At 42.7% G+C, this 20,228-nt stretch overlaps 1 protein-coding gene and 1 long non-coding RNA gene across 2 annotated transcripts in view; one reads left to right on the top strand and one right to left on the bottom strand.

The window, feature by feature from the left end:
- DNAH14 (dynein axonemal heavy chain 14) overlaps positions 1-15,614 on the top strand; it is a 377,211-nt gene extending 361,597 nt beyond the window's left edge. The window contains exons 82-86 of the mRNA XM_081491559.1: positions 1,231-1,343; positions 7,295-7,434; positions 10,378-10,541; positions 14,832-14,978; positions 15,377-15,614. Of these exons, the coding sequence (XP_081347685.1) occupies positions 1,231-1,343; positions 7,295-7,434; positions 10,378-10,541; positions 14,832-14,978; positions 15,377-15,592 (780 nt within the window). The 3' untranslated portion in view covers positions 15,593-15,614. The remainder of the gene's footprint in view (positions 1-1,230; positions 1,344-7,294; positions 7,435-10,377; positions 10,542-14,831; positions 14,979-15,376) is intronic.
- On the bottom strand, positions 13,250-18,252 carry LOC145506588 (uncharacterized). The gene is made up of 3 exons (XR_014054055.1): positions 18,116-18,252; positions 16,898-16,949; positions 13,250-16,456 (listed from the first exon to the last, which is right to left on the bottom strand). It is a non-coding gene; the product is annotated as an uncharacterized LOC145506588 (long non-coding RNA).
- Between the last annotated feature and the right edge of the window lie 1,976 nt (positions 18,253-20,228).

The raw sequence follows: 20,228 nt of genomic DNA, 5'->3' as shown, positions 1-20,228 counted from the left end.
TTTTGCCTCCTTTGCAACACACAAGTAGGGTGGTGTTTTTATTAACTTTACTGAGGAAAATTTTGCAATGATAGTTGTATATATTTAAAGTGTACGACATGATGATTTGATATACATATACATTGTAGAATGATTACCAAGGTCAAGATAATTAATGCATCCATCACCTCATATAGTTAACACAGTTAACTTTTTTATGTTGGTAAGAATGATCAAGATCTACTCTCAGCAATTTTTAAGTACAAAATACCATATTATTACTCTGCTTTAGATCCTCAAAAGTTATTCTTCTTATGACTGAAAATTTGTACTCTTTGATCTACATTATCATATTCCCCCCCCATCTACTTCTGGCAACCCCCATTATTCTGAGAAACATTGTTTCTATACACAATATGTGTAGAGTTTTTATCATGAAAAGATGTTGAATTTTGTCAAATCCTTTTTGTGCATCTATTGAAATGATCATAGGATTTTTATCCTTCATTCCTACATTGTGATGTATCACATTTTTTGATTTTCATGTTTAACCATCCTTACCTCCCAGGGCTGAATCCCACCTGACGATTATTTATGATCCTTTTAATCTATTCTTGAATGCAGTTTGCTATTCTGTCGAGGATCAAGCAAGCAGGATTTCATGTTAGGTGGCTTGTGTATTTAAGATAGAAGGTGGCTTGTTTATTTAAGTTAATGAACAAAGGGATGGAAAATGGAAGTTGAAGCTTCAGAAAAGCAAAAATACTCCAGAAGTTCAGTGCAGTGCACAGAGGCAGGAACCAGCTTGACTCGAAACTGGAAGGAAAATAGCGGGGAAGAAGAGACAGTGGTTGGAGATTTATAGAATTTTATATAGGGAAAGGCCAGAAAGTTGAGATTACTTAGACTTAATGGCCTGTGAAGGTGATCTTCCCAGATAAGGGGAAAGAAGTGGGTGGGTAGAGGGGTGGGCAGGAATGAAGACTGATTAAAGAACTTGAAAAGAATAAGGAAAGACTAGCCAGGATGAAAACTTGCAAGTGTTTTATCCAAAGCATTGTTAAGATCGTGCTGATTTGCCCTGGTTAAGAGTTTTCAGATTCTCACTAAATGCTTTGGAAAATAGCATCCTCTTGCCAAGTTATTTATTTCTGGCAATTGAGTCTGTCACCAAAGTGTACATATATGCTCTTAATGACTTTCAAGACAAATCTTTAAAAAAATGATGTGCCTGTTTCTCAATCCCAACAGAAATATGCCTACAAGTCAAGTAAAGCCCTGAGTTCCTGGGTGAATGACCTCATCCAGAGGCTGAACTTCTTTAACACCTGGGCCAAAATGGCATACACCGCAATGCATCATCGGTATGTAGAAAGGCTATTCTATGTTTCTGCATCATTTTTATTTTGAGCTTAATGGTTTCATCATGTAATTTCACATCCTTGGCCTCTAAGTTCTCACTGCAACATGTGAATTTAAACAAAAGAGGTATTATTTTTTTTCTTAATTTAAAAAATTTTATGGTATTTAAGGTGCAAATGTGTTAATTTCAGTATTTTTTAAGAGCTTTGGTTTTTTTTTTTATTTTAGGTTTTTTTAATTGAAGGATAATTGCTTTACAGAATTGTGTTGGTATCTGCCAAACATCAACATGAATCAGCCATAGGTATACATATGTCCCCTCCCTGTGGAACCTCCTCCCATCTCCCTCCCCATCCCACCCCTCAAGGTTGTTACAGAGCCCCAGTTTGAGTTCCCTGAGTCACACAGCAAATGCCCATTGGCTATTTATTTTACATATGGTAATGTAGGTTTCCATGTTACTTTCTCCAAACATCCCACCCTCTCCTCAAAAGGAGGGATTCTTATCTTCAGTTTAGGAGGAGGAAGCAGAGACCTAAGAACTGGAGAGTTCCTTCCAAGGTCAGTTCAGTTCCGTCACTCAGTCGTGTCCGACTCTTTGCGACCCCATGGACTGCAGCATGCCAGGCCTCCTGTCCATCACCAACTCCCGGAGTTTACCCAAACCCATGTCCATCGTGTCGGTGATGCCATCCAACCATCTCACCCTCTGTCATCCCCTTCTCCTCCTGTCCCCAGTCCTTCCCAGCATTAGGGTCTTTTCCAATGAGTCAACTCTTCACATGAGGTGGCCAAAGTACTGGAGTTTCAGTTTCAACATCAGTCCTTCCAATGAACACCCAGGACTGATCTCCTTTAGGATGGACTGATTGGATCTCCTTGCTGTCCAACGGCCTCTCAAGAGTCTTATCCAACACCACAGTTCAAAAGCATCAATTCTTCGGCAGCTTTCTTTATAATCTAACTCTCACTACCATACATAACTACTGGAAAAACCATAGCTTTGACTAGATGGGCCTTTGTTGGCAAAGTAATGTCTCTGCTTTTTTATATGCTGTCTAGTTTGGTCACAGCTTTTCTTCCAAGCAGTAAGCGTCTTTTAATTGCATTGCTGAAGTCACCACCTGCAGTGATTTTGGAGCCCCCCAAAATAAAGTATCTCACTGTTTCCATTGTTTCCCCATCTATTTGCCATGAAGTGATGGGACCAGATGCCATGATGTTAGTTTTCTGAACGTTGAGCTTCAGTTCAGTTCAGTTCAGTCGCTCAGTTGTGTCTGACTCTTTGCAACCCCATGAACCACAGCACGCCAGACCTCCCTGTCCATCACCAACTCCGGGAGTCTACCTAAACCCATGCCCATTGAGGCAGTGATGCCATCCAACCATCTCATCCTCTGTCATCCCCTTCTCCTCCTGCCCTCAATCTTTCCCAGCATCAGAGTTTTTTCAAATGAGTCAGCTCTTCGCATCAGGTGGCCAAAGTATTGGATTTGAGCTTCAACATCAGTCCTTCCAGTGAACACCCAGGACCGATCTCCTTTAGGATGGACTGGTTGGATCTCCTTGCAGTCCAAGGGACTCTCAAGAATCTTCTCCAACACCATAGTTCAAAAGCATCAATTCTTCGGCACTCAGCTTTCTTCACCGTCCAACTCTCACATCCATATGTGACTACTGGAAAAACAATAGCCTTGACAAAATGGACCTTTGTTGACAAAGTAATGCCTCTGCTTTTTAATATGCTGTCTAGGTTGGTCATAACTTTCCTTCCAAGGAGTAAGTGTCTTTTAATTTCATGGCTGCAATCACCATCTACAATGATTCAGTTCGGTTCAGTTCAGTCGCTCAGTCATGTCCGACTCTTGGCAACCCCATGAATCGCAGCATGCCAGGCCTCCCTGTCCATCACCAACTCCCGGAGTCTACCCAAACCCACATCCATCGAGTCGGTGATGCCATCCAACCATCTCATCCTCAGTCGTCCCCTTCTCCTCCTGCCCCCAATCCTTCCCAGCATTAGGGTCTTTTCCAATGAGTCAACTCTTCGTATGAGGTGGCCAAAGTATTGGAGTTTCAGCTTCAACATCAGTCCTTCCAGTGAACATGCAGGAGTGATCTCCTTTAGGATGGACTAGTTGGATCTTCTTTCAGTCCAAGGGACTCTCAAGAATCTTCTCCAACACCACAGTTCAAAAGCATCAATTCTTTGGCGCTCAGCTTTCTTCACCGTCCAACTCTCACATCCATACATGACCACTGGAAAAACCACAGCCTTGACTAGATGGACCTTTGTTGGCAGAGTAATGTCTCTGCTTTTAAATATGCTATCTAGGTTGGCCATAACCTTCTTTCCAAGGAGTAAGCGTCTTTTAATTTCATGGCTGCAGTCACCATCAGCAGTGATTTTGCAGCCCAAAAACAGCCACTGTTTCCCCATCTATTTGCCATGAATTGATGGGACCAGATGCCATGATCTTAGTTTTCTGAATGTTGAGTTTTAAGTCAACTTTTTCACTCTCCTCTTTCACTTTCATCAAGAGACTCTTTAGTTCTTCTTCACTTTCTGACATAAGGGTGGTGTCATCTGCATATCTGAGGTTATTGATATTTCTCCCGGCAATCTTGATTCCAACTTGTGCTTCCTCCAGCCCAACGTTTCTCATGCTGTACTCTGCATGTAAGTTAAATAAACAGGTTGACAATATACAGCCTTGACATACTCCTTTTCCTATTTGGAACCAGTCTGTTGTTCCATGTCCAGTTCTAACTGTTGCTTCCTGACCTGCATACAGGTTTCTCAAGAGGCAGGTCAGATGATCTGGTATTCCCATCTCCTTCAGAATTTTTCACAGTTTATTGTGATCCACACAGTCAAAGGCTTTGGCATAGTCAATAAAACAGAAATAGATGTTTTTCTGGAACTCTCTTGCTTTTTTGATGATCCAGTGGATGTTGGCAATTTGATCTCTTGTTCCTCTGTCTTTTCTAAAACCAGCTTGAACATCTGGAAGTTCACAGTTCACGTATTGTTGAAGCCTGACTTGAAGAATTTTGAGCATTACTTTACTAGCGTGTGAGATGATTACAATTGTGCAGTAGTTTGAGCATTCTTTAGCATTGCCCTTCTTAGGGATTGGGAATGAAAACTGACCTTTTCCAGTCCTGTGGACACTGCTGTGTTTTCCAAATTTGCTGACATATTGAGTGCAAAGAAATAGAGGAAAACAATAGAATGGGAAAGACTAGAGATCTCTTCAAGAATGTTGAGTTTTAAGCCAACTTTTTCACTCTCCTCTTTCACTTTCAGCATTATTGGTCGGGGCATAGACTTGGATTGCTGTAATATTGAGTGGTTTGCCTTGGAAACGAACAGAGATCATTCTTTCATTTTTGAGATTGCATCCAAGTACTGAATTTTGGACTCTTTTGTTGACTATGATCACTACTCCATTTTTTCTAAGGGATCCTTGCCCACAGTAGTAGGTATAATGGTCATCTGAGTTAAATTCACCCATTCCAGTCCATTTTAGTTTGCTGATTTTGAACTCCCAGATGTTCAAGCTGGTTTTAAAAAAGGCAGAGGAACCAGAGATCAAATTGCCAACATCCACTGGATCATCGAAAAAGCAAGAGAGTTCCAGGAAAACATCTACATCTGCTTTATTGACTATGCTAAACCCTTTGACTGTGTGGATCACAACAAACTGTGGAAAATTCTGAAAGAGATGGGAATATCAGACCACCTGACCAACCTCCAGAGAAATCTAATGCTGGTCAAGAAGCAACAGTTAGAACTGGACATGGAACAACAGACTGGTTCCAAATAGGAAAAGGAGTATGTCAAGGCTGTATATTGTCACCCTGCTTATTTAACGTATATGCAGTGTACATCATGGGAAATGCTGGACTGGATGAAGCACAAGCTGGAATCAAGATTGCCGGGAGAAATATCAATAACCTCAGATACACAGATGACACCACCCTTATGGCAGAAAGCAAAGAAGAACTAAAGAGCCTCTTGATGAAAGTGAAAGAGGAGAGTGAAAAAGTTGACTTAAAACTCAACATTCAGAAAACTAAGATCATGGCATCCGATCCCATCACTTCATGGCAAATAGATGGGGAAACAGTGACAAACTTTCCTCTTTTGGGCGCCAGAATCACTGCAGATGGTGATTGCAGCCATGAAATTAAAAGACACTTGCTCCTTGGAAGAAAAGCTATGGCCAACCTAGACAGCTTATTAAAAAGCAGAGACATTACTTTGCCGACAAAGGTCCATTAGTCAAAGCTATGGTTTTTCTAGAAGTCATGTATGGATGTGAGAGTTGGTCTATAAAGAAAGCTGAATGACGAAGAATTGATGCTTTTGAACTGTGGTGTTGGAGAAGACTCTTGAGAGTCCCTTGGACTGCAAGGGGATCCAACTAGTCCATCCTAAAGGAAATCAGTCTTGAATATTCATTTGAAGGACTGATGCTGAAGCTGAAACTCCAATACTTTGGCCACCAGACGTGAAGAACTGATTCATTTGAAAAGACCCTGATGCTGGGAAAAATTGAAGGTGGGAGGAGAAGGGGGCGACAGAGGATGGGATGGTTAGATGGCATCACTGACTCAATGGACATGAGTTTGGGTAAACCCCGGGAGTTGGTGATGGACAGGGAGGCCTGGCGTGCTGCAGTCCATGGGGTCACAAAGTGTCGGACATGACTGAGCAACTGAACTGAACTTTCACTTTCATCAAGAGGCTCTTTAGCTCTTCCTCACTTTCTGCCGTAAGGGTGGTGTCATCTGCATGTCTGAGGTTATTGATATTTCTCCCAGCAATCTTGGTTCCAGCTTGTGCTTCATCCAGCTTGGCATTTCACATGATGTATTCTGCATATAAGTTAAATAAACAGGGTGACAGTATACAGCCTTGACATACTCCTTTCCCAATTTGGAACCAGTCTGTTGTTCCATGTTCAGTTCTAACTGCATACAGATGCTTCTTGACCAGTATACAGATTTCTCAGGAGGCAGGTAAGGTGGTCTGGTATTCCCATCTCTTTAAGAATTTTCCAATTTATTGTGATCCACAAAGTCAAAGGCTTTGGGGTAGTCAATAAAGCAGAAGTAGATGTTTTCCTGGGACTCTCTGCTTTTTCTATGATGCAACGGATGTTGGCAATTTAATCTCTGGCTCCTCTGCCTTAGTGGTAAAGAATCCACCTGCTGATTCAGGAGACGCAGTTTCCATCCCTGGGTTGGGAAGATCTGGAGGAGGAAATGGCAACCCTTTCCAGTATTCTTGTCTGGAGAATCCCACAGACAGAGGAGCCTGGTGGCCTACAGCCCATAGAGTCACAGAGAGTCAGACATGACTGAGAATGAACACACACTCACAGGGTGTCATTTTTCAAAGCATTTTGTTCATACTAATCGACTTAATTCTCATAGTAACTCTGTGACATGAAGTAGGTACTATTATTTATCATTCTCATTATAGAGATGTGGAAATTGACACAAAAACATAGAGCAACTTGCCCAAATTTTCATGGCTAGAAAGTGGAAGTATTGAGATTTGAACCCGGAAAACCTAGTTCCAAAGTCTATACCAAACTGTCTCTTTCACCATTGAACTATAAGTGAATGTTACTGTTTATCTTCTTAGAGAAGGCAGTAACTCAAACCCAATCTGCAAGATTCCACAAAGCCCAGTAAAGATTCCTACTATAATAACCACATTGCTTGTTATTTGCTTTCCAGGGCTTTGTGTTCTCAAAAGCTTTAAAGCCATAGCTGGTTTTCATTAAACTACAGGATAAGAGTCCAGCAAAGGGGGCAAGTTTGAGATGAAAAGGGAAGGAGGAATCCAGGAGAGGCTGGAAGAAATTGCTCAGATCATCTGCAAATGTGCCATTATTATGCCTCTAACCACACCAATCTGTGGTCTGCCTTCCAATAGGTATATGAGACTTGTCACAGCTTGGAAGCACTCCAGCACATCACCTACCCAAAACCCCAAATACCCCACTGAGCAAAACAGTGAATTCTTTGAAGGATTTCCTGCAAGATATTGGCTCCCAGCTTTCTTCTTTCCACAAGGTGAGCATGAGAATGCAGACCAGCCCTATACCTGATCCAGGCAAGTCTATCCCCAACCTTTCCACCAGCACTCTCCCTGTCCTCTCCCTCTCTGGGACGAGAGTTCCCTACGACAGCCCTGCCGCCCCTCCCCCAACACACACATACATACATACACACACACAGGTACCAGGGCCTCTTGAATGCACTGGAGCAGTCTCTCTCCTCTGTCCCCATCTATGTCCTTCCCTTGCCCCATCTCCTCAAGCACCAGAATAGACCCACATCCTTGTCAGACCTCACCCTCACCCTGGCAGGAGTCTCACTTCCTCATCTCTAGGTCATTAATTCTATGAGGTTAGAAGCCAACATTAGATGCCTCCCCAAAGCCCCTACATCTTAAGAGTGGACTCCTGGAGATGGGCACCTGCCCAGGGGATTGATCCTGTGCTTCAGCCATTTCGTTCATTTATTCATTTAATAAGAATTAATGAATGTTTGTTGGGTCCTAGGTCCCACCAGCTTGGCACAAATGCCCAGCAGGAAAGACCAATATTCAACCAGAACCTGTTACAATAATGTATGATCAGGGTGTAATGGGAGTTGCAAAGGGGCTGCATTATAAGATCCACGAAGGCAGGAACCAGTTCTGTTTTTACTCCCTGTTGTATTCCAAGCACCTAATGTAGCCCTCAGCACCAAAAAAATTCTCAGTAAATATTTGAAGAAAGAGTAAGTGACTTTCTGAATGAATATAAGAATAGATGAATATTCTTAGAGCCTAAAACAGGAGGGCCTAAACTAAGGGTCAGGGAAGGGAAGGCCACTAAGGAGATAACTTCTAAGATGAGACTTGAAGCTTCTCACCAATTAGATATTATCCAGGTATGGACAGAAGAAGAGGACAGTAATGAGCACCCTTGGAGAAGGAAATGGCAACCCACTCCAGTGTTCTTGCCTGGAGAATCCCAGGGACGGAGGAGCCTGGTGGGCTGCCATCTATGGGGTCACACAGAGTCAGACATGACTGAAGTGACTTAGCTGCAATGAGCACCCTTAGTACTTAGTAAATATAGTACTTATTAGTACCAAGTGCCAGGCACTCTCTAAGGATTTTGTGTGTGTGTGTGTGTATGATTTTTAAATTTTTATGTATCTATTTGGCTGCACTGGGTCTTTGTTGCTGCCTGGGCTTTTCCTCTAGTTGTGGAGAGCAGGGTTTACTCTCTTGTGATGGCACATGGGCTTCTCACTGCAGCAGTTTCTCTTTGCAGAGCACGGGCACTAGAGCGTTCGGGCTTCAGCAGTCATGACACATGGGCTCAGTAGTTGCTATGCCTGGGCTCTAGAGCACAGGTTCAGTAGCTGTGGTGTATGGGCTTAGTTGTCTTGTGACACGTTGGATCATCCCCGAGCAGGGATCGAACCTCTGTCCCCTGCATGGGCAGGTGGATTCTTTACCACTGAGCCACCAGGGAAGCCCAGGACTTTGTCTATATTAAGTCATTCAATTCTCATGACAATCTTATAGTGTTGTTACTATTATTATCCCTGTTTTCAGATAAGAAAACCCAGGCAGAGAGAAGTTGTAATTTGTCCAAAATCACACAATAAGTGACTGAGCCAAGGTTCAAACTTAGCCTGTCTGGCTTGGAAATCCACATGTTTAACCACTGCACTAAACTATGAATAGCATTTTATTAGAGAAAATATCATCCTCTCCTGGAGCATTTAGCCTTCTGAAAGGGGCACGGAGAGAGGTCACTTCTGTCTGGGCCTGTAGAGATGGTCTCTTGGGTCTTGAAGAATTGTAGGGAAATTTGAGAAAGATTCTCTAAGGCTGAAGGCTGAGCAAAGGCACTGAGTCAGGCCAAGTAAAGTGGGTATTCAGAGTAGAGGAGACATGCCAGTATGACAGGGTTTAAATTGCCCATTTGAAGAAACTAAAATTCACTCTGTGTGCATTGGTGTGGTGGCTTCTAGGCAGCAGTGTTACATGATCAAGAAGTAGAATGGAGTTACTCAACTGGCTATTTATGCAGAACAAGAATTAAACAAGAGAAAAGGAGCTGGTGGCAAGCAGAACAGTTAAAAATTGTGTTAGTTATCTTGGTATCAAGCTACAGAAGGCAATCCAAACCCGTGTAAGCAAAAGAGGGCAAGTTATAAGCACACTAAGTGGCAAGGAAGCCAAAGGGGTCTGGCTTCAAGCATGGCTGGATTCAGGTAGTCAATATCCTCCATGTCTCTCTCAGGCTGCCTCCTCATGTCTGGGCTGTTTTTGCTATATCTTGGTCTCTTTTTTTTTCTCTGCTACACATAGCCTTTCTCCATGCAGCCAAGGGGAAAGATGGCCACAAGAAGTTTAGCACCTCCAGAGGAAAAAGGGCCTTCCTCTTCCTAACGTCCATATGGGTCTTAGTTGTGGCATGTGGGATCTAGTTCCCCAACCAGGGATCTAACCCGGGAACCCTGCTTTGAGAGCATGGAGTCTTAGCCACTTATCACCAGGGACGTCCCCATATGTCATTTCTTGAGAAAGGCTCTGACACACTTGGGTCTTGGCCTTGCCCCTGGGCCCCATGTTTGCTGCCAGGAAGATGAGGTACTTTGATCAGCCAAGAATGGGTCAAAAGTGATCAGGTCCTGGGATCCATAGCCCCTCTCTTGCCATGTTGAATATGGGAGGGACACTAGGCCTACGAAAGCACTCCATGTTTCCCAGGAAACTTGTGCTGCTGGCCAGACTAATATCCCCAAGTCCTGAGCAAGGCAGTTGGATCTATACTCTCCTCCCTCCAGCCCCATCTCGCGCCCACCACGGGCGTTTCCTGACACTTTCTTCTCCACTCTTCCCTTCCCATGAGATATCAGTGTTGCTAATCCCCACGGGAAACTTTGGGACAGGCACAGCTACTGAGTCCCTGAGACTCACAGGAACTTGGCGCATGTTTTTCTCCAAAGCCTTTCTTATCACTGTGCTTCAAGACTATGGACGGTCCCAAGGAATCTCTACAGATGCCCTGACTTTTACCCACCATGTGATCTCGGACACCACCGACGTCAAAGACGAGGAGTTCTCCATAATCATCCAGAAGAAACTCAACATAGTCAGGAGAGCCTTTAAGGTACTGGAGTACTTCAGAGGTTGGAAAGGATAATCATTCATTCATTCAATCCATCCATCAATCATTCCCTCAACAAACCTCATCCCTCATTTACCAAGTGCCAGGCCCAATGCTAGGCACTAGCACACAGCACAGTCTCCCTTCAAGCCCAAATGCCATCAAATGCCATCTCTCCCACTCTGCTTCTAGGGAGTTGGGAAGAATTATAAATATATTAAATGAATAAAAGATTTAGATAAATACAATAAATGAACTTTACAACTCTCCCCTGACATAAATGAAGACTGAACACTTCTATGTCAGGATTTGAAGGTGATATGTCTTTCTTTTTTTAAGATTTTTTGATGTGGGCCATTTTTATGGGTTTTTTTAATTTATTATAATTTTGCTTTGGTTTTATGTTTTGGGGTTTTTTTGGCCATGAAGCATGTAGGAAATTAGCTCCCTGAGCAGGGATCAAACTCAGACCCCCTGCATTGGAAGGCAAAGTCTTAACCACTGGAAGCCCCCAAAGGTAATATTTCAAACAAATAGGGCAGATCTCTCCTGAGGGCAGCTCAGCTGAACTGCCTGCCATCCAGCAACCCACTCACTCCAGAGTTCAGCCACTTTCAAGGAGAAGCCCCCACCCAGCCTGCCATGAAACTCAGGGCACTCAGCAAACATGCTAATTATACTGGAAGCAGTTTATCTGGGCGTGTGAGTGCTGACAGCCAGATGCCCGAGGCCAGCCCTAACCCCATCACGCTCCCACCATTGCCCCACTGGTTTGAGGGCCACTCTTGTGGTTTACTAAACTCAAATCTGTTTTAGCAATCTGTTTTTCTATTCCAGAACCAACACCACACAGGTCAAGAAGTTTTAAGTTATATATGGAGACTTAGTAGAGCAAATCATTCCTCGTTTTTTCTTTCTTTTTAATTGAATTTTTATTCTATTACTTTTTTTTTCTATTTTTGATTGTGGTAAAATAAACATAACATAAAATTTACTATTTTAAATACTTTTAACTGTACTGTTCAGTGACATTGAGTATATCCACACTGTTGGGCAGTCACCTCCAGAACGTTCTCATTTTTTCAAACTGGAACCCCATACCCATTAAACACTCCCCATTCCAACCATCCCAACCACCACACTACTTTTTATCTCTAAAAATGTAACTACTGTACGAACCTCCTTTTAGTGGAATCATATCGTATTTGTCCTTTTGTGACTGGCTTACTCGCTAGTGGTAAAGAACCCACTGGCCAATAAAGCAGACATAAGAGATGCAGGTTTGATCCCTGGGTCAGGAAGATCCCCTGGAGAAAGGAATGGCAACCCATTCCAGTATTCTTGCCTGGAGAATCCCACAGACAAAGGAGCCTGGAAGGCTACAGTCCACAGGGTCGCTGAGTCAGACACAACTGAAGTGACTTAAGTGAAGTGTTAGTCGTTCAGTCGTGCCTGACTCTTTGCGATCCCATGGACTACAGCCCACCAGGCTCCTCTCTGTCCATGGGATTTTCCAGGCAAGAATACTGGTGTGGGTAGCCATTTCCTTCTCCAGGGGATCTTCCTGACCCAGCAATCGAACCTGGGTCTCCTGCACCACAGGCAGATTCTTTACCGACTGAACTATGAGGGAAGCCCTGAAGTGACTTAGCACACACATTATTTCACATAGCATAATGTCTTTATAATGTCATCTATATGGTAGCATGTGTCAGAATTTCCTTCTTTTTTAAGACTAAATAATATTTCATTGTATGTGTATACCACATCTCAGCTCAGGCCGCCATAACAAATACCACAAACAGGATGGCCTAAATAACAGAAATGTGTCTTCTCCCAGTTTTGGAGACTGGGAGCCTGAGATCAGGGTGCCAGCTGAGAGTTCTTCCTGGCTTGCAGACAGCTGTCTTCTAGCTATGTCCTCACCTGGCCTTTCCTTGATTTGCGTGTGCGGAGAGAGAGCAAACTCTATGGTGTCTCTTCTTATAAGGATATTCATCTTATTGGATCAAGAACCTCCCCATTCATATGATTTTAATTGCTTCAAGAACCCCCAATTCATATGATTTTAACTGCTTCTTTAGAGGCCTCATCTCTAAATACAGCTACTCTGGGCGATAGGGCTTCAATTTATGAATTTGAGGAGGATCCAGATTTTGGCCACCTGATGTGAAGAGCTGACTCATTGGAAAAGACCCTGATGCTGGGAAAGGTTGAGGGCAGGGGGAGAAGAGGGCAACAAAGAATGAGATGTTTGCATGGCATCACCTTCTCAATGGACATGAGTTTGAGCAAGCTTCGGGAGATGATGAAGGACAGGGAAGCCTGGCATGCTTCAGTCCATGGAGTCACAAGGAGTCGGACATGACTTAGTGACTGAACAATAGCAGCAAAAGACTTTTAGTCCACAATACCATATTTTTTCATCCATTCATCTGTCCATAGATGCTTTAGTCAATTCCATTTGGCCATCGTGAACAGTGCTGCTACAAACATGGGTGTGCAAATATCTGTTTGAGTCCCTGTTTCAGTTCTTTTAAGTGTAGATCTAGGAGTGGAACTGTTGGATCATATGGTAATTCTGTTGAAATTTTTGAGGATATACCATACTATTTTCCATAGTGGCAGCATCACTTTACATTCCCATAAGGATTATTGCATCTACGTTCATCAGTGGTATTGGCCTGTGATTTTTTTTCTTCTGTCATATCTTTTTCTGGTTTTAGTTTCAGGGTAGTGCTGGCCTGGTAAAATGACATCCAAAGCATTATTTCCTGTTCAATTTTTTGGAATAGTTTGAGTAAGAGGATGTCAACTCTTCTTTAACACCCTGTGAAGCCATCTGGTCCAGGATTTTGCTTGTTGGCAGTGTTTTGATTCTGTTTCATTACTGACTCAATGTCATTACTGGTAATCAGTCTGTTAATATTTTCTATTTCTTCCTGATTCAAACTTGGGAGATTGTACATTTCTAGGAATTTATCCATTTCTTCTATGTTGTCCATTTTATTGGCATATAGTTGTTCATAGTAATCTCTTATGATCTTTAAAATTTTTGTGGTCTCATTTGTAACTTCTCTTTCATTTCTGATTTTATTTGGGCCCTCTCTCATTTTTTTTTCTTGATGAGTCTAGCTAAAGGTTTATTGATTTTGTGGTACTTTTCAAAGAATCAGCTTTTAGTTTCATTGATCTTTTCTGTATTTTTAGTCTCTATTTTATTTATTTCTGCTTGGATTTTTATTATTTATTTTCTTCTACTAACCTTGAGTTTTTGTTTGTTCTTTTTCCAGTTCCTTTAGGTGTGAGGTGAGGTTGTTTGAGATTTATCTTGTTTCCCAAAGTAGGCTTGCATCAATGTAAACTTGTCTCTGAGAACTGTTTTGCTGCATCCTGTAGATTTTGGATCATTGTGCTACCATTTTCATTTGTCTTAAGGTATATTTTTAATTTCCTTTTTGATTTCTTCAGTCACCATTGGTTGTTTAGTGGCCTATTGTTTAGCGTCTGTATGTTTGTGTTGTACAGGTTTTGTTCTTGTTAATTTCTAGTCTCTTAGCGTTGTGGTAGAGAACTTGACATGATTGCAGCAGTCTTCTTAAATTTAATGAGACTTGTTTTTATGGCTCAGCATGTGATCTATCCTGGAGAAAGTTCCATGTACACTCAGACCACTTGCTCCTTGTAGAGGAGAACCTCTGCAATTGTGATTATCCTCCCATTTGTGGTCTGCCTACCTAGGGTATGGGTCTTCAGTAAATACTGCATTTCTGCCCGTCTTACCTGTCTCATTTTGGTTCCTTCTTTATATCTTAAGTTGCAGAAAATCTTTTCTACTGGTCTTCAGATCATTCTCATCAATATTTGCTCTGTAAATATGCTGTGGCCATAGGAGGAGGTGAGCCCAGGGTCTTGCTACTCTGCCATCTTACTAGAAGATTGACTTGTTTTGTCATTGTTTTTGCTCTCTTTTTAAAAAGCGGCCTAAGGATTACAATTCTAGAAATTTGAAGTTTTACTGTATTTGAAATATTTGTCAATCAGGATCATCATATATAGATCAAAACCTACAAATTGCTGATGCTCTCAGAGAAGGAAGAGAATGAAGTACTTACCTTAGAACCTGGCAATGAGTACCTCTAAGGTGAAGCACTCACCTTAGAATCCACATGAATGGCAGTGAAGTGCCCCTCCTCCTCCTTGGCCTCCTCCCTGACCTTCCTCTAGATGCAGCTTCTGTTAAAGGAAACATCTCACCTGGGACCCTCTGACACCACCTCTCTTTGATCTTAGGGCACAGACCCCACACATGTTGGAGTTCACGTCTTTGGTTTATTCATTGAGGGGGCAAGGTGGAATCACAAAGAAAAAATACTAGAAGACTCGCTACCTTGTGAGATATGTTGTGATTTTCCTGAAATATACTTCTTGCCAACAAAGGTAATCTCCCAGATGTTTATCACAAAATTTTAAACCACTGAGCTTTCCCTCAGTAGTACTAACCCTTCCTTCTACTTCCCATCCTTATGATTTCACTAGGGAGATTGGCCAATATACTTCAGACTACAAACATGTAAAATAGCCCCAAATACTCCTAAAACCTAAAATAGATGCTGTACAAACATCCAGTGTGATTTCTCAAGAATACGTACTATAAAGCTATACTGGTGACTCTAAAAAATCAGGCATAATTCTATATGCAGTTACATAACCGCATAACCACCTAAAGTTAAATATATTCAATTTATAACAAACTCCCCAAATCTAGTATAAAAGAAATGTGAGCCACTGGCTTACCTGAACTGTGTAATTTGAGCATTTATTTGTTTATTTTTTAGATTTCTACTGAAAGACCAAACGCGTCTAAGCAGACAGAGCCAGAACTCTATACTTTTGAATGCCCAGTTTACCAGACACCTGAGAGGTCAAGTATTTTGACAGCTGCTGGTTTATCCTCCAATTTTTTAACATCTGTGTACTTATCCACAAAGAAACCTCCTAGTCACTGGATCACAATGCAGGTTGCACTGCTGTGTGAGGAGAATGAAAAATAAACTTCCATAACAAACCATGTAATTGTTGACTCTAACCAGTTACATGCTTCAAGACATTCACATGTAGTCAACATCCTTCATGAAAAAAATCTGTGTGATCAAGGCAGATTGGACGGTGCCACCTCTTCCTTCCATTTGTATGTGAAAACTTTAACATGTAGGGGAAGCTTCTAGCTGCTTCCATTCTAAGCAATGTCCCTGTGAGTGGGCTCTCCTCCAGGTGAGAGAACATGCCCCCAGAAAGCAGAGGTCTGACTTTTCCAAAAGGGAAAGCCACAGCAACTAGCCCAGTATTAGGACATCTAATTCTTATGAAATTTTTTACTTTAGAGTGATTTCTGCAATTATATACAATAAAACATATATGTGAAGAGTAGTTCTTTTGGAATACTTTCCCAGGCTGCTCTGAGAGAACACAGAACATGAAACTGTTGGCCTGACTGCAGACTTTTGAGACAAAAGAGGTTCTTCCCTTAAAGAAGTGATCTTGTTCTGATTTCACCAGATTTTTTCTTTCCACTGAAAAACCAATGCTGAGAATTCAATGTCGAAACTGGATGAAAAATATGAAAATTGCATGTCAAAATGTGTTTCTGTAGGTAGATTTTTATTATTGAGCACCAACTATGCTGAACACTCATAAAAATTCCTGTACCTTCAGGCCACCTATGTACTATGTGGTATATCAATCTTTATACATGAAGAAACTGGTGCTCCTAGAGCTTGAGTTGCCCAAGCTCACGTTGCCAGAAGTAGGGCTTGGATTCAAAGCCATGTTTGTTGTCACATTACCTCAGCAGTGGGCCCATTGGCAGAAAACAAATCTCATGTTTCCACAGATGAAGATCAAACAATCCCTTCTGTCTGTAATAAGGGGGAGAAGGGGTTGTGGAGAGGGCTCACACCAGAACTATACTCTAATAGCCATAAGCAAAATATTAACATCTGCTTACTTTTGTGTCTAGGAAACTGCACTGAAAGTCACATTATCAAAAACATATACATTGAGAATCTAATTACACACAGTACTGTAGAAAATAATTATAAAGACCTAGCCCTGTCATTCAGGAATCAGTAAGAAAATGACAAAATATAGGATTTTAACAAAAGAAACAAGGTGAGGTCTTATTTGATCCAGTGAATTCATTAAAATAGTTTTAGGAATTATCCATGATTTGCTAAAACAAAACAGTCCATGAGTTATAGAAACCACCAATAAGCAAAGTCTTTTCCTCAAAGAGTACAAAAATAAGACCAAGAATCACATGATGTGATTTTTTTTTTTATGTGATATTTTTAACTTACTTGGTTTTGGAGTGTATTCTCACACACCCACCTTCTGCAAAGTCATTTCACACTGCGAAGAGAGACAAAGACATGGTGTCTGATCTCATTTCACTGACACACAAATGCCTCTCATATACATGTACTGGCTTTCAAATGCACTTAGGTGCATTTGTGCTTAATGCAAATTCATTTGAAAGTATTACTGAGTCTATGACACTTTTGATCATTCCTCTATTTTCTCAAAGAACAAATACTAAATCTATGATCAACCTGCAGGTTGAGACCCTCCACTAACCCTTTTCAAGCTCTGATGTCTGAAAACCTTGATGCAAACTGCAGTTTGCCACAGGTCTCAGTCTACCTCTTGGATTCCTCGTGGTCCAGGAGGGACCCAAAGGATCCTGAAATAAACCAGGGGTTGGGTGGGGAGCAGTAATCTAAGGGTTCTTGTTTTGGTCCCAATGACCCCAGAGTTACAGGCCAAAAAAAAAAAGAGAGAGAGGGGCGGGGCTAAGATGGCGGAGGAATAGGACGGGGAGACCACTCTCTCCTCCACAAATTTATCGAAAGAACATCTGAACGCTGACCAAACTTCACAAAACTACTTCTGAAGGCTGGCTGAGGACGTCAGGCTTTCACAAAAACTGCGCATTATCTTCAAAAGAGGTAGGAGAAATTATAAAAGATAAAAAGAGAGACAAAAGAGTTAGGGACGGAGACCTGTCCCGGGGAGGGAGTCGTAAAAGAGGAGGAATTTCCAAGCACCAGGAAACCCTCTCACCGGCGGGTGTGGGGGAGGATTTTTTATCTCGGAGGGCAACGTAACTGGGAGGAAAAAATAAATAAAATCCACAGATTACGTGCCTAAAGCAACTCCCAGCAAAGAACCCCAGACGCTCGCATCATCCGCCACCAGCAAGTGGGGGCTGAAAGGAGAGGAGCGGGCGGCACTGCCTAGGGTAAGGACCGGGCCCGAGTGCCCCGAGGGCAATCTGAGGGAGCTAACGTGAGATAGTAACCTAAACTGTGGGACAGCGAGAGAGAAAGAGAGAACTATCCCGCGAAAAGCCCAACTCTAAGGCACTGCCGGCCCGCTCACAGAACAAAGGACTGAGCGATACCAGAGGAGAGCTAGCCGGCTGCGGACCGCCCCATCCCCCGCCGGACACAGCGGGCAGGCGGGGCCCGCCAGAGCCGGAAAGGGGCAAACTCGGCTCCAGAGAGGGCACCCCTTACCAAACTGCAAACAGGCTCCCAGTTTCTAAGCAAAGACTGCCTGAGATCCCGGAGGGTCGACAGCCGCCGGGAGGGTCGCAGCCAGAGACCAGCTCCCCAGAACCGACACAAAGCACACCGGAGCCGGGCGCGCCCGTAAACCGAGGCGGGGACCAGGGAGGTGATAAGCCGCACCGCCCCAACAGGGGACAGCGCCCTCGCCAAACTCCTGGCCGCCTGGGCAGCTCCGACCGGGAACGGCACAAGCCGCGGGTGAAACCGAGTCTGCGCCTTTGTGGAGTAACCGGGAGCCTGAACCTGAGCGGCTTAGACCTGGGAAGTGCACGCAGCTCAGGGCCCGCTCCCCGGCCGAGTAACCTGAAGCCTGAGCAGGGTAGACGGGGAAAGCACACACGCCGTGAGCGGGGGCGAATCCAGTGCAGCCGAGACACTGCGAGCTTACCACACACACGCCAGAATTGCAGTGTTCCTTCCTCCCCACAGCACGATTGAACAAGCGAACCTAAAGAGATCACCTCCACCGCTTTGTTGCAGGGCGGAAATTAGATACTGAAGAGATCTCCAAACAGAAGCCAAATAAACAGAGGGAAGCGCTTTGGAAGGGACAGGCCAACAGATTAAGATCCCTGTAGTTAATACCGACTGCATTAAAAAGGACCTATAGATCTTGAAAAGTATAAGCAGGAATAAGGATCTATCTAAAACTGAGCAGATCCCACACTGCTCACAACAGCTCCAGAGAAAGTCCGGGATATATATTTTTCTTACTATTATTATTATTTTTTTTTTTTAATTTTTTTTTTAATTAAAAAAAAATTTTTTTTTTCTCTTCTTTCCTTTTTCTTCAAGTCCTCTATTACACCTTTAACTTTCATTTTCATAACCCACTATTAACTTAAAAAAAAAAAAACCCTATTTTTGAAGCAAACTACATACATATATCTTATACCTTTTGTGTTTTCTTTTTTTTTAATGTTTTTTTCCTGTTCTACATTTTTTTACTGTTTCTTTTTTTACTGTTTTACTGTTTTTTTTCTTTTTACACTGTTTCCTTTTTTCTTTTTTTTTTTTTTTTAGATTGTAAGTTTTATAAGAGTCTAACCTCTACTCTAGATTTTTAATCTTTGTTTTACATATTTGATATCAACTTTGTACATTTAAGAACCCAATCTTTAGGACCCATTTTTACTCAGGAGTGTGATCACTGGCCTGATCACTCTCTCCCCCTATTGATGCTCTTTCTTCTCCCCCAGGGAACCTCTATCTCCCACCCTCCTCCTTCTCTTCTCAACCCAATTCTGTGAATCTCTGAGGGTGTTCTGGGTACCGGAGAACACTTCAGGAACAGGATACTGCCCAGATCTCTCTCTCCCCTCTTAATTCCTCCCTTTCTACTCATGCTCACCTCTGTTACCTTCCTCCCCCCTCTCTATGTATCTCTGTGAATCACTCTGAGGGTTCCAAACTGTGGAAAGCACAGAGGGAAGTGCTTACTGGCTAGATTGCTCTCTCCACATTTGAATTCCCCTCTTCCCCTCCTGGTCACCTCAACCCACCCCCCCCACCTCATCTCTCCATGTAACTCAGTGAACCTTTCTGGGTATCCCTCACTGTGGAGAATCTTTTCACCATTAACCTAAAAGTTTTATTATTGAGGCTGTATGGAAGGAGAAGTCTTGAGGCTACTGCAAGAATAAGACTGAAAGCCAGGGGAAACATTAATTAATAAGAGACCATCCAATAGCCTCCATAAATTCACTGAAACCAAGCTCCACCCAAGAGACAATAAGTTCCAGAGCAAGACATACCACGCAAATTCTCCAGCAACGCAGGAACATAGACCTGAGCATCAATATACAGGCTGCCCAGAGGCACACCAAATCCATAGACATCTCAAAAATTAATACTGGTCACTCCATTACACTCTAGAGAGCAGAAATCCAGCTCCACCCACCAGAACACCGACACAAGCTCCCCCAACCAGGAAACCTTGACAAGCCACCTGTCCAACCCCAACCGCAGTGAGGAACCTCCACAACAAAGAGGAACTTCATACTACCAGAATACAGAAGGGCCACGCCTAACACAGCAATCTAAACAAGATGAAAAGGCA

This window comes from Giraffa tippelskirchi, chromosome 5 (genome assembly GCF_054371585.1).
Source record: "Giraffa tippelskirchi isolate mGirTip1 chromosome 5, T2T-mGirTip1v1.2.pri, whole genome shotgun sequence".
In the NCBI taxonomy this organism is placed as follows: domain Eukaryota; kingdom Metazoa; phylum Chordata; class Mammalia; order Artiodactyla; family Giraffidae; genus Giraffa; species Giraffa tippelskirchi.
This window is presented reverse-complemented; position numbering and strand designations above follow the sequence as displayed.